We start from the raw sequence: 13,957 nt of genomic DNA on the forward strand, positions 1-13,957 counted from the left end.
CCCCCCCCACCGCCCTGGGGGTGGGGAGGTGGGGGGGCTGGGTGTGCAACCCAGTTACTCATGCTACAGAGGCAAGAGGCTCAGTGCTATCTAGCACTCAAGTTCAAAGATAGCCCGGGGTACCTGAGCCTTGTCTTTCTTCTTTTTGAGACAAGGTCTCTCTATGTAGCCCTAGCTGTCCTGGAACTCGCTATGTAGACCAGGCTGGCCCTGCTTCGGCTCTGAGTGCTGTGATTATAGGCATGCCCCACTCCTCCCGGTGCTGAGATGTTGTCTTAACCAACAATTAAACAGACAGAAACCAGGATGTGGATGTGGCTCCGTGGGTAAAGCGCTTATTGAACACACACCAAGCCCCTTGCTGGGTCCTCGCACCACATGAACCAGGCATGCATGGGACAGCACACCTGTGATCCCAGGCATTGGAAGGTGGAGGCGGAGAGAGAGCTGAGGTCAGCCTGGGTTACACGACACTCCATCTCAAAAATCTAGGGAGCAGCTCCCCTGCCCCCCAATTCTGGCTGTGGTGTCCCTGCAAGAGGCCCAGTAGTCAGCTTGGGTGTTTCTCTACTCCAAAGCACATGGGATTACCATCCTTTCCCCAAACCAAAGAAGAAATTGGGAGATGAGCTTGGCTTCAGGTCCCACTGGTCGCCGAGGCTGGAGGCAGATCTGCCAGGCGGGTCTGGAGGATCTGGACACAGCTCCAGGCTCTGAGGCCCTCCGCATCGCCCTTCCTTGGAGCGCAGGGCCCACCCCCACCCCCACCCCCAGTCCTCACTCTCAGAGCACTGCCACCCGGCTGCACGGCACACCTGTGTCCAGCAGAGGTGCGGCTGCCTCAGAGACAGCGCGGAAAGAAACACAGCACACGGGTGTAATCAATGTCTTTTATCTTTGAAAATGGAAGCGAGTGTTTGACAGAGCACTACGGCCACTCTATAAGAGCGGACCCGGGAGCAGTTTACTGCCCTCTGGTGTCACAGCTTTAAGAAGACGGCGACGAAACAGGGGAAAGGAATCCACCACGAGGTGCCCAGCGCTGACTCCGAGCCTGGCACACACTGTGGTCCCTGGCTTCTCCTTGCTCCTTCCTCTCTCTGAACCACCTTCCCTCTGGCGCTTCATCACCAGCGCCAACAACTGCTACGTAATTAATTCGACCAGACTCCAGAGCATTTCTGAATCTCGAAACAAAGGTCCCCAGCAGAACACACTGGTACACAGTGCCGGTGTGTCTGTAAGTCACTAATGTCTTCTTTACATCTCATTATCCACTTCGACATTAAAAACACAGGACACACACACAAACCACAAAGGTTCAGATGCCCTGGAGCTGTGGAGAGAGCAACCCTGTGTGGGTGGCTGAGAGCCTTTTCTTACCACAGTGCCCAGTCAGTCCATACTCTAAGCAGCTGCCACCACGCTCTGCCTGTCCTGATACCCTGTGGATCTGCCTGCAGCCAGCACTGTGCCCACACCAGCACGAACACATGCCAAGGCCTGCCTTCCACGATCCCTAGGACACTATCTGGTCGTCTGCCTTCACAAACATGCAGCACAAGGATGTGAAACTGGAGCTGAGCTCCAGCTGCCCTGGGAGGCAGGTACGGTTCAGCCTGTCTTCTGTAGGTCCAGGGAACTGCTGTGCCACACACAGCCATGGTCAATGCTGGGGAACAGTAGCTGATTTGTGTGGCACAGTGGACCGTGCCTGTGCATGGCGAGCTCCAGCCTGTCTCTATACCCCCTTTCTACTTTCTTCTGGACTTTTCCCTCACCTCAATGTTCCAGAGCCCTTAGATCACACCCTGTGGACTGACTGGGCCTGACAGGCAGTAGACAGACAGGACTGGCTAGGCGCCTGGGAAGAGGAGGCAGCAGAAAGAGGAGCAGAGGACGCAGAGGACGGCCAGGCAGAGGCTCTGCTCACAGCTCCTGGGTTCAAGCCCCACACCACACCCAGAGGCCAAGAAAGCTGCTTGGAGGGACAAGAACACTCAACACCTCTGCATCCTCTGGTCTTGGGTGCTCTTGTCCAATATGGACCGGAACCGAACCAAAATGCTGGAGGGGATGGACGCGACAGAGTCTGCGTGGAACAAAACTGCAGAAATGCATGCTAGTTTGGGTTAGATTATAATCACGTGACGCATCAAGGAGCTAAATCCATCCAAACAACCACCCACTCCTAGTGGGGGAGAGAGGGGGATGAGAGCTGTTTGATCGCAGACTCAAGGGGATGGAGGGTGGCGCGTGGGTCCTCAAGTTGTCCTGATGGACAGTCATTAGATGACCAGATCTGTGCTGCGAATGAGCCAGCACCGTGTAGCTACACCAATTGTTCCTGTGAGACTTTATACAAAATAATCATCTCATCTTCCTTGAGTTTATAAACATACACAGTGCTGTCCCTTTCAAATTAAGGAGGAAGAGAACCCAAAAGAACCAACCACACAAATACTGCAAAGTAGCAAAATACAAAGAAAAAAAAGCTACTTTTGGTTTTGGCAACATTCAAAAGGAAGAAATACACAGAGTGAAGGTGGCATTGGCCCCACTCATCAAAAGGTGTGTGGGCAGGACACTGGGTTGGGGTGGGTTTGTTTCTAAAATTCAGAATACCTGGCATTTTAATGTAGTAAATTCAACAAGTCCCTGGGCCTGTCAAACACCAACCAGCTTCCTGATAAAAGCTCCGCTTTCATTTTTCGCCAATTTGGGAGAGGGACTGCGTCCCTGCTGGAGTGCCGCCTGCTGCTGGCTGACGGATCTGAAGTGGGATGTCTCCAATGGCAGTGCCTCCCTGTCTGCCCTCCCGCGGAGCACGCCAATGAGCAGCTGCCCTCTGTGGAGGTGGGCGGGCCTCAGGCCACCATCTTCGCCAGCTGCTGCTCTAACTTGGAAATGCGCTCGTCTTGACTGCAGATTGTGTCTTTTATGGATTTGATCTCTTTTAAAATCTCATCCAACTTGGCTTCATTTTGCTAAGAAAACAAACAGAAAAAGGTGACTGAGAGCATTAATGAAGTCTAACCGTGCAGAAGAGGACACTTAGCCCGGCATTCCTCCTCTGGGACCAGCAAACCCCAACCCAACCAGGACAGCAGGGCTTCCTGAGACAGATGAGAGATCACAAGGAAAGCGCAGCCTCAGCGTGGCTCATCTGGGTGGACAAAGCCTCCAAACCACAGAGCACCTACAGCCCTACGCCCCCCCCCCCCCCCCCCCCCCCCCCCCCCCCCCCCCCCCCACACACACACAGTGAGCTTACTCAGTGGGAACCGTATGGCTCCAATCCTGGTGCTGGCTTCCTGTCAGGGCCCAGAACACTAACCCCACCAGTGCTGCAGGCACTCTGGTCCCCGTGGCTCCCCACGCTCCTCCCCTGTCCTTTCCTGTGGTGCCAGTGCCCTCTGGTGGTAGGCTGGGCTGCCCCCAACCCCGTGGCTCTAGCCCCACAGGCACTACAACACTATACAACACCCACAGGCACTATTTCCCCCACCTGCAGGGAAACTCACTTCCTGGTTCCTGTGACCCTCAACTCCCATGATGCTTCACCAGGGAAAGACAGGAAAACCCAGCAGGGATCCTGTCCACTCTCAAGACAGCACAGTAAGCCATTTCAAAGCCAGTGCTGGCTAGGTGAGCAGACCAGAGAGTCACCAATCCCCGGCACTGCCCTGGACCAGGGAGCTTTCCGGAGGACACAGGCCAAGCCCGGCCCCAAGCACACGCTCCTTACCACACTGGCCGTGTCTGTGATCTTCTTGGGAGCACTGATGAGGTCGCCCTTCTTGTTTGCGGCCGGCTTGCTGTCCAGAATGTTCTTCTTGACCACCTTGAGGTCCCTGTTCTTGCCTGGAATGTACCCATGCTTCAAGGAGATGAGGATCGGGTCGGCGTTCTTGCCCTCGAACCACTCCTCTGCTTCCAGTGCGGCCTCCGGCCCCGCCGTGTCAGGGTACAGGTCATCTTGGAAGAGGTCGGACTGCGACAGGCATTTGGGCAGCATCGGTAAGCGGGAGAGGCTGGGGTTCTCCGGAGCTGCTCGTCTTTGTGCAGTGCTGAGGACTAAGTCCCGTGTGCATGTGTGCATGTGTGCACGTGTGCATGTGTGCGGGGCAAGTGCTCCACCACGAGCTGTGTGTCTCACCCTTGACTTACTCTCCTGCCGTGTGGAGAGCAGGGATCACAGGCATGTGCCATCACACTGATCTGAGTTTTCTTTTGAAACACGAGTTACTTAAAAACTGGGTACCCGGAGCTGGAGAGACTGATGGTGTGCTGACTAGTTTTATGTCGTTTTGGAAGAGGGAACCCCAACTGTGAAACACCCCCACCAGACCACCCTGTGGGCAAGCCTACATACAGTGCGTTTTCTCAGTCGACAGTTCATGTGGGAGGGCACACCCACTGTGAGTGGAGCCACCCTGGGCAGGTGGCCCTGAGTGCTGTAAGAAAGCGGACTGAGCAAGTCACAGAGCAGACCAGCGAGCAGTGCTTCTCCATGGATACTGCATCAATTCCTGCTCCAGGCTCTTACCCCATACACACTCGAGAGTTATAAATGTAAATAAAAGCTTTCTTCTTCCTCAAGCTGTTTACAGTCACGATGTTTTATCCGCAACTGTGATGGGTGGCTCAGTGGTTGCGGGGGACCTAGGCCTGATTGCCAGTACCCACCCGGCACTGGAGTTCCAGGGGCTCTGACAGCGTCTTCTGATCTCAGGATCAGGCAAGCACACAGACGGTGCAGACACACACGCAGGTAAAACACCCACAACCAACCCCAGCCCGGACACTTACCTTCCTGGGGACAGTCATGATGATAGGCTCACACTTCCTCTCGTGAAGCTTGAAGAACCTTCAGAGGAGAAACAAGGCAAAGCTGCAGTGGGTGACATGTGAGTGACACTCACAGACTACCCTCTGCGGTGCTCCACGGCATCTGAGCCCCACGTCACTGACCACCGCATCTGCTGCCCAGGCCCAAGCATGGCTGTGTGCTGCTGCACAGGAGGAAACAGACTGAGCGCACCCGTGCAGCTGGAGATGGCAGGTGTGGGAGGCCTGGGAGATGTGGCCGCAGCAGTGCCAAGTGTCAGGTGCTGGTGGACCGCACGGCCACGCCACGGTGACTCACCACGTCCTCAGACACGAGAGCACAGACTCACAGGAGGCAGCACCTGTGCCCTGGGTGTTGAGTCTTCTGCCAGTACGAGGTACTGGACACGTGACACACGACCAGAACTTTTTTCTTTGGGTTCTCATGTGTGTGTCTTGTGTTTCTACACACATGGCACACGTGCTGGTGTGTAGAACTGCACACTGGGGACAACTGCTGGTGCTAGTCTGCAGGCACCTTCCCCTTGTCACTTTCACAGTTCACTGTTACTTCTGCGTGTGTTAGTATGTGGGTGCGCGTGCACGGCACACATGTGCAGGTCAGAGGACAACTATGGAGCCGGCTCCCTCTTCCACTTCACAGTTCTTAGGATCACTCTCGGGCTGGCAGGCCATGTGGCGAGTGTCTTCACCCACTGAGCTTGCTGCTGGCCCTGCCTTCTCACACTGGCCCGGACACTGCCACAGGCCAGCTTAGCTGACTCTGGAGCTTCCTTCCAGGGTCTGTGTCCTCCCACTCCGTTTCATTATTGCTGGGATTACAGGTGTGCACCGCAGGCATAAACATGGATTCTGGAGACATGAGCTCAACTTATGCTCAAGAGACCAGAGCTTTAGCAACTGCACGTGCTGTGGAACAATCCTTTTCCACACTATAAATATGTATTACTCCCATTGGTTAGTAAAAAGGTGACAGGCTGGGCGGTGGTGGCGCACACCTTTAACCCCAGCACTTGGGAGGCAGAGGCAGGCAGATCTCAGTGAGTTCAAGTCCAGCCTGGTCTACAAAGTGAGTTTCAGGACAGTCAGGACTGTTACACAGAAAAACTCTGTTTTAAAAACCAAACCAACCAAACAAACAAACAGAATTAAGAAAATAAGTAAATAAATAAGTGAGAAGCTGGCAGGCCGGAAGCTGGGCAGGAAAGAAAAAACTAAGAATGGTGGGGAGACGGAGGCAGAGTGAGAGGAGACACCAGCCAGCCGCCCAGGAAGCAAGATGTGCTAGAGGACAGATGAAGCCACAAGCCACGTGGTAACACATAGATGAATAGAAATGGGTTTAAGTTGTAAGAACTAGTTAGTAACAAGCCTGAGCTATTGGCTGAGCATTTATAATTCATATTCAGCCCAAGTTGGTTATTCAGCCCAGGTGGTCAAGACAGGATTCAGATCAGATTACAACCATCTACTTTTTTGGTCTGTTTTGTTTTTGTTTTTGAGACAGGGTTTCTCTGTGTAGCCCTGGCTATCCTGAACTTGCTCTGTAGACCAGGCTGGCCTCAGACTCAGAGATCTACTTGACTCTGTCTCCCAAGTGCTGGGATTAAAGGCATGCACCACCACTGCCCAGCATACTGTAACTTTTAAAAAAGAAGCCAGACACAATGGTGCAGGTCTGTAACCCTAGCACTTGGGAGATGAAGGCACAAGGCTCTTACCCACCTGCCACCAGGAAACATGGCCCACAGCAAGGACAGGTTACAAGCTATAATCAACTCCAAACACCCCAAGGTAGTCTTGGAGTCGGCCTGCTCTGTCATGAACAACCGGACACTTAGGGTTCAATTCTTTACCTAGCGATCTCACATTTGTTGACATCAAGTCCCCGCTTCGACATGTAGCCCATCCCTCGCTGAGGCTCCTTGCTGCTGAATGTGTTGAGGTAGTGGACATATGGGGATTCGTCCGTGATTTCAAAATAGCGGATACTGCTGTCACCCTACAAGAAACATTTTGTTTAAGAGGGTGGTACCCCACACCACCCCAGAATTCATGGGAGTCTAATTTCAGTAGCTGACCACTGCTCTCTCCAAAGACATTTGCCTAAAATAGAAAACAGGTGTCTCCCCACCAAGATAAGTCCTTCCTACTTAGAATCCTCTAGCATGTCCTTTAGGAGGCTCCTCTTCTGGGCCTTTAAGGCATGTCAGGTCAAAAATGTCACTGGCCCACACAACTGCCCTGAGTATAAGCTTCAAAGTCAAGCGAGCAGAGGACGTGGCTGAGAACACAACTGCCTGTCTGTGTGTTCACTCCCTGGCCAGGGCAACAACTGACAACCCGAGGATGATCAAAGGGGGTCTCTCTAGAAGAGACCTGGACAGCACCAAAGGCTCTCCTCGTAGTGTGTGAAACCCCACGGTCATCTCGTTTAGAGAGGTCAGCTATTTTTTGGCAAGCTACCCAAGGCAGGTGCTAGCTAGGCTAAGAATAAGTGAGTTATGCCAGTGTGACCAATGACTACAACCTGGTCTGAAAGGGAACGTGCGCACGTGCACACACACACACGTGCATGCACGCACGCACACACACACGTACACACACACACGCGCGCACACACACACACACACACACACACACCAGTTAAAAACATTTAAATAATACATTAGTCACACACACACACACACACACACACATGCACAAACCAGTTAAAAACATTTAAATAATACATTAGTCACACACACACACACACACACACACACACACACACACACGTTAAAAACATTTAAATAATACATTAGTCACACTGTCTGGCTTCCAGGTCTCTGGAGGATGAGCCCTGCCTCTTCTAGGGTTGATGTCACGTCAGGCACCCGCTCCCACTTACCTTCCCGCACAAGTAAATGATACTGGTGTCTGGGTCGTAGAAAGGCAGCAGCACCCCATTGCTAGTGTCCATCTCATGAAGAGCGATTGGCTCCTGCATGTTTTTCTGAAAATAAGTCCAAAAGCAATATAGACATGCGTAGGCACGTGTTTAAAAGACAAATTCTCATAACCTTATTATACATTCTTTGACATAATCCATTTTCCCAGCAGAATCTCGAGTCTGACCAACACAGGCATACCCTCACACACGTGACACCAGGGACCAAACTCCCGACAAGCGTGTTGACTGACCACCCCTCACACACGTGACACCAGGGACCAAACCCCCGACAAGCGTGTTGACTGACCACGCACAGTCAACGCACTCAGCACGGCTCCTTTGCGGCTGTTCTCTAAGAAGATTCTTGTTTTTAAAGGCCAACCTGGTCTACACAGCGAGTTCCAGGCCAGCCAGGGCCATGTGGTGAGCCCCTGTGCATGAGTGCAGTTGCCTACTGGGGCCAGAAGAGGGCACCAGAGCCCCCGGAACTGGAGGTGTGAGCACAGGCGCAGGTGCTGCAGTCAGCAAATGCTCCTGCTGCCCCGAGCCATCTGTCCAGCCACTACTTCCTGAAGGGTGCACAGATCTAGAAAAGCGAAGACCAGAGAAGCCACCCTGCATCCTACAGCCCTGCTGCCACCGTGGCCGACCTCCTTCGCACATTCAGTGTTCCACCCATGCAGCTAGGGTGTATAAACCGCTTATCCAGCTCTAAACACTCCCCTAAGCAGGACTGTGCTCAGTCTTCGTGAACTCAACAACACAGAGCTCATTTCCCGATCCAGCAGGTGGTGGAATCCTCGGGAGCTTCATGAGTGCACCTTAGACGTGCTCCACTGAGGATGAGAACCTCCCGCTAACTCAGGGCAGCAGTAGCTTAAAGACCACACTGAGAACCTAAGGCCCTGCCAGCCCAAAGCCCCGCTCAGAACAAGGGAAAGCTAGGAAGGGCCTACCGGGTTCCAGAGTGCCAACTGCCGCTCACTCATGCGGCTAAAGCCAGTCGTGAAGACATTGCCGTCGGCCAGGAAGATGGCGCGCATGGGCCGGGCTCCCTCGTGTGCTTTTTCCTTCTCCTGGGGAGGGGGCAGATGCAGATGTGATACCATCAGACAGCAACGTGGGAAGGCTGAGTGGGAAGCCCACACTGGGAGCCAGCATTCCTGCCCTGCCCCCCAAAGCCCAGCAGGCCATTCCATGTTCCCTGAGCAGGACTCAAGGCCATGGTTAACAACCGCCCCCATATGAGGAAGAAGTGACACTCAGTGACCTGGTCACAGCAGCAAGCAGAGCCCCAGACAGACTGAGGAGCCCCACTCCTACCACAGTCTGCTGCTGCCCCAGCCCACACGCCGCAGCCACAAAGCTCATGCAAGGCTCTGCCATACATGGTTCTCAAGAGGGTGACCTGCAGGCTGGGGCAGCCAACAGTGTCTCCAACATCACAGGAGACAAGGAAACTGTCCTAGCATTGTCTGGTGGATGAGGGTGGTTGAGGAGCCACCCCTGAAGATACTGGGTGGACAAACAGGGGCTGGAAAGCCCCTGTGGTGCATAAGCACTTGACATGATTGCTACCCAGCCCTAGACGGTGCCGATAAACATCACCACATCTCAGACAGCCTCAGAACACAGCTAAGGTGAGCTGCTCTTGGACTTCTCACCTGCAGCTGCAGCCTTGACATGTACACCTTCAGGCAGGATATGTGACTTTGTGGAAGCCCTGCTGGGTGGCAGACGCCGGGCACTAAGCTGACGGCAGGACCTGCTGCAGGTCTGCAGGGCAGCTGGATACTGTTCTGAGATGGGGTGGGCATCAACTAGAGAGCACCAGTGAGATTCCCAGACAGGTCACAGTTCGTCTGAGCTCACCCAGACCTGAAAACTCCTAAGGGCGTCATGAGCCGTTCCATACCCCTGTGGTACCAGCACTCAGGAGGCAGAGCCTGGCACATCTCTGTGAGTTCCAGGCTAGCCAGGGTTATACAGTGGGATATACCGCCATGAAGGGACAGAGCTGAGCCAAGGCTGAAATGACTGGAGAGAAGAGAGACACTGTGGTTTGAGAGCACCAGCCCTCGAAGCAGAGTCCAGGTTTATTGATCGGCTACCAGGGCTGTGCTAAGGCCACTCACCGCCACGATCTCCTGTTTCCTGGGGTCGATGACTCTCACTTTCTTGTCTTTGGACGCGGTGCAAATGAGGCTACCGTTGCGGTTCCAGCTCACGTTGTAAATCATATCTGAATGCATATCGTCCAAGTTGATGAGGGCCTCCCCCGTGCCCACGTTCCAGATGATAATGGCGTTATCGCATCCTGCACCAAGCAGATCGACCACAAGGTGAGAAGGGCCCGCACAGCTTATCAGAGAAAGCTGCAAGCCCCACGGGGACACAAAGGCAGGGAAGGGAGGTGCAGATGACAAGGGCCTCCCTGGCAGGAGGCAGGAGTGACAGGATTTGTGTAAAGAAACATTTTTAAAGCAACACAAAACCACCAGTCAACCCAAACGAGAACCACACCAAAGCCAAAGCCTCGCTGTTTAGAGTCGGCTGGACGCACACCTGTCACCCCCCCCACACACACACAGGCGAGCCAGCCCGCTGGCGCCTACCTGCGCTAAGAAGCACGTTGCGGGCTGTCGGATGCCAGGCGACGATGCCAACTCTTTTCGAGTGACCTTCTAAAATCACCACAGGTTCGGTCAGGGAAAGGGTCAGTCCATTTTCTGGGATCTGCCAAACCTGTTGGAAAAGGAAGGAGATTATCGGTCTGAAAGCCACCTGTCACACTTCACTTCCGGGTCACCGTGGCCACCCAGTGGCACTGGGGTAAAAGGCACAAGGAAGTGACAGTCTTAAAAATGGACATATATGGGTCTGGAGAGACGGCTCAGTGGTCAAGAGCACTGGCTGCTCTTCCAAAGGACCTGGGTTCCATTCCCAGCACCCACATGGTGGCTCACAGCCATCTATAGTGGGGTCTGGTGCCCTCTTCTGGCATGGAGACTTACATGAAGATAGAACACTCATCCACATCAGATAGATAGATAGATAGATAGATAGATAGATAGATAGATAGTTTTTTTTTTTAAGATTTATTTATTTATTATGTATACAGCATGTATGACCAGAAGAGGGAGCCAGATCTCATTAGGTGGTTGTGAGCCACCATGTGGTTGCTGGGAATTGAACTCAGGACCTCTGGAAGAGCAGTCAGTGCTCTTAACCTCTGAGCCATCTCTCCAGCCCAGATAGATAGTTTTTAAGGTGTGGCTATACTAAGGACTTGATAACTTTGTGTTTCTTCATTTGGGACCTGCCAGCCAATGGGGTCCTCAGAAGCACAGGTTGTTCATTCTGACTGAATCCTGTTCTCTTTTCTCTTCAAGTGAGATTTTCTTTCTGTAGTGTGGTAGAGGTATTTCCACCACTCCAGTGTAAAGCAGAGCCTGTGTTTACACCATTCATCCAGCAGAGGGCTTCCTCGGTGCTTCTTTGGGGGATCAGTCACTTTGTCCTTTTCTCTCCATAGTTCACCTGCTACCCACTGTGTAGTTTAACTATCATATACTAAAGGTCATGGGGGTCACCACGTCCAGTCTCACATTCCTTTCTGAAATGGTGAAACTATTCTAAAATTTGTGTTGGTGGCTGTATGGATTCATGAACATATTAAAAATCACTGAGCCAGGCCTGGTGGCACTACCTTTAATCCCAGCACTCAGGAGTCAGAGGAAAGCGGATCTCTGTGAGTTCGAGGCCAGCCTGGTCTACAGAGAGAGTTCCAGGACAGCCAGGGCTACACAGAGAAACCCTGTCTCGAAAAACCAAAAAAGAAAAAAGAAAAATCACTGAATTGGACTCCCCACCCCACCCCTGCTCCCCCATCTGAGACAGGGTTTCTGGAACTTGCTCTGTAGACCAGGCTGGCCTCGAACTCACAGAGATCCACCTGCCTCTGCCTCCAATGTGCTGGGATTAAAGGTGCATGATATCACTGCCTGGCTTGCATTGCACATTTTAAATGAGCAAATTCTCTATAAATTATATCTTTAAAAGAAACCTTACTTGCTGCTGCTGCCATTGTGTGTATGTGTACACACATGCATGCACGCATACCAGAATGGTGCATGTAGAGGTCAGAGGACACCTTTCTAGAGTTGCTTCTTTTCTTCCACCTTGTGTGGGTTCCAGGGACTGAACTCACATCATTAGGCTCACAGGGCAAGTGCCGTTCGTTACCTGCTGAGCTATCCTGTTGGCCCCATTAATTATATTGTAACAAGGTGTATGTTTAAAAAAAAACAACAACCCTCTGGGTGCTGGAGACCGCCCTGTGAGTGAGAGTGCTAGCCATGCAGGAGAATCTTGAGTTTGGGCCAGGCATGACTGGGCATGCCTAGAATTCCAGTATTGGTTGGGGTGGGGCATAGAGAAGAGGACTCTGAGAGCTCATGGGCCAGTCACTTGGCCCTGCCACACCTGTGAGCTCTGGACTCAGTGAGGACACTGAGTCAGAAGGTGGTGACATGGACAGCAACAGAGGAGGGCACCTGCGTTCTTGCCCTGGTCAACATTATTGGGAAATGTGCACCCACTATACACGGGCACACATGCCCACACCCGCTGGCTGACGGTCACAGGCAGGAGGAGAAGGAGGAACGCAGCAGAGAGAGAAAGAAGACTCAATGTAAAACAGGAAGGGAGGGAGCTCTGTCCTGTTTTAGAGTCTTGCTACGTAGCCCAGCCTGGCATCAAATTCCAAACAACCCTCCCCACCTGAGCCTCCCTCCGAGTGCCAAGATCACAAGCCTGAGCCACAGGACAGCAGGTGAAGAAGGAGGTTTAGAGCCCTAGAGAGCACTGTCAGATGGCATCTACTCCAGAAAAGTGAAGTTCAGAGCAGCGATCCTGTCAAAACCCAGATGCTCTTAGAGAGCGGCCTGCACTCTCCCGGCCAGCCATCTCTCCGGCCACCTCCCATTTAGAGTGAAGACTGAAAGGAGCAAGCTTACCATCCTGAAAAGACTGGAAGGGCACAGTTCAGCAAAGCTGGAGCTTTTAGGGACACTTTACATTTGCAGTGGAGCAAGTGTGAGGAAGGGTGGCCTTAGGGGCAGACAACTGTCTGGTTTCAGTTGTGTGGCACCAGGGGAGAGCTGGGGTAGGTGAGTGTATGAGGTTCAGCTCAGCTGCTGCCTTACAAAAGTGCCAACAACAGTTTGCCACCCTGGAAGACGAGCAAATGTAGTGGGTGATTCACTCACTGTCATAGCTGGTTCCACTCGTAAACATAACCTCTCCTGGAGATCACAGGAAAATAAAGCAAGCCCTTGAGGCTCAAGCCTAGAGGTCACCTAACGTTCCACCCCGGCTCCCACCACTTAGCCAAGCTTACGCAGGCAGCTGAGGCCAGCAGAGAAGACAGGGTAACAGCATGCCTTGCCTCACTCCTCCCTGGCCAGACAGGTCTGCTCCCTTGGGGTGCGGGGGCAACTGCTTACTCTCCAGTAGGACAGTGTGCTTTCATTCTAATACACAATTTTTATTTTTAATAAAACTAAAAGGTTTATGATTAGCCAAACAGCTCTGGGTTGAACCTGGTTGTCTGAGTATAATCAGGATTGGAACCGTCAAGAGAACACACAGGAAACAATGGTTGTTACTTGGATGAAAGCGTGAAGTTGGCAGAGACAGACATGAAAACTGGTTACTCAAAGGGTACTCATTTTTTCAAGACGCATCTGACCCAAGCTTCTAACTAACTGCAGGTGTGGTAGCACCATGTACTAGCTCCAGATGGCACCCTCGCCTCAGCCTGCTGGGATCCCCAGGGTCTGCAGCAGTGAGCTTCATAAATCCTGATGCATGGCAGGCTCTGGGTATCACCAGCATTTCCACCCTGGAATACAGGAGCAGCCGGGGTCAGCAGGGCCTTCGCTCTCTCTACTTCTCCTTCACCATCTCTTGCTTGAGTGGAGAGGAAATGTCAACAATGAAAACAAAACGTCAATTATATGACAGAGTTTAAACCTGTCCACACTGGACTTTGGGCAGACTCATGGCTCTCCATCAGGCAGGAGATGCACTAGACCAGGCAGGCACCTTTCCTTTTACTCCTGGTCCACACACATGCAGCATTTACTGAGGAGCCACCACAGAGCAGGTCTC

General features: G+C 52.6%; 1 protein-coding gene across 3 annotated transcripts in view; it reads right to left on the minus strand.

Annotated features, from left to right (window-relative positions):
• Positions 1-876: 876 nt before the first annotated feature.
• The window catches only part of Coro1c (coronin 1C), a 74,516-nt gene continuing 61,435 nt past the window's right edge, over positions 877-13,957 (minus strand). For 2 of the 3 annotated variants that reach the window (XM_052755054.1, XM_052755050.1), the window contains exons 4-11: positions 10,399-10,528; positions 9,919-10,100; positions 8,740-8,859; positions 7,742-7,846; positions 6,708-6,853; positions 4,813-4,870; positions 3,749-3,994; positions 877-2,987 (exon numbers count right to left, since the gene is read on the minus strand). In XM_052755054.1, coding sequence (XP_052611014.1) covers positions 2,868-2,987; positions 3,749-3,994; positions 4,813-4,870; positions 6,708-6,853; positions 7,742-7,846; positions 8,740-8,859; positions 9,919-10,100; positions 10,399-10,528 — 1,107 coding nt within the window. In that variant the 3' untranslated portion in view covers positions 877-2,867. The remainder of the gene's footprint in view (positions 2,988-3,748; positions 3,995-4,812; positions 4,871-6,707; positions 6,854-7,741; positions 7,847-8,739; positions 8,860-9,918; positions 10,101-10,398; positions 10,529-13,957) is intronic. The other variant, XM_052755051.1, reaches the window with a different exon arrangement.

This window comes from Peromyscus californicus, unplaced genomic scaffold (genome assembly GCF_007827085.1).
Source record: "Peromyscus californicus insignis strain IS unplaced genomic scaffold, ASM782708v3 Scaffold_2__1_contigs__length_46816999, whole genome shotgun sequence".
Lineage (NCBI taxonomy): Eukaryota > Metazoa > Chordata > Mammalia > Rodentia > Cricetidae > Peromyscus > Peromyscus californicus.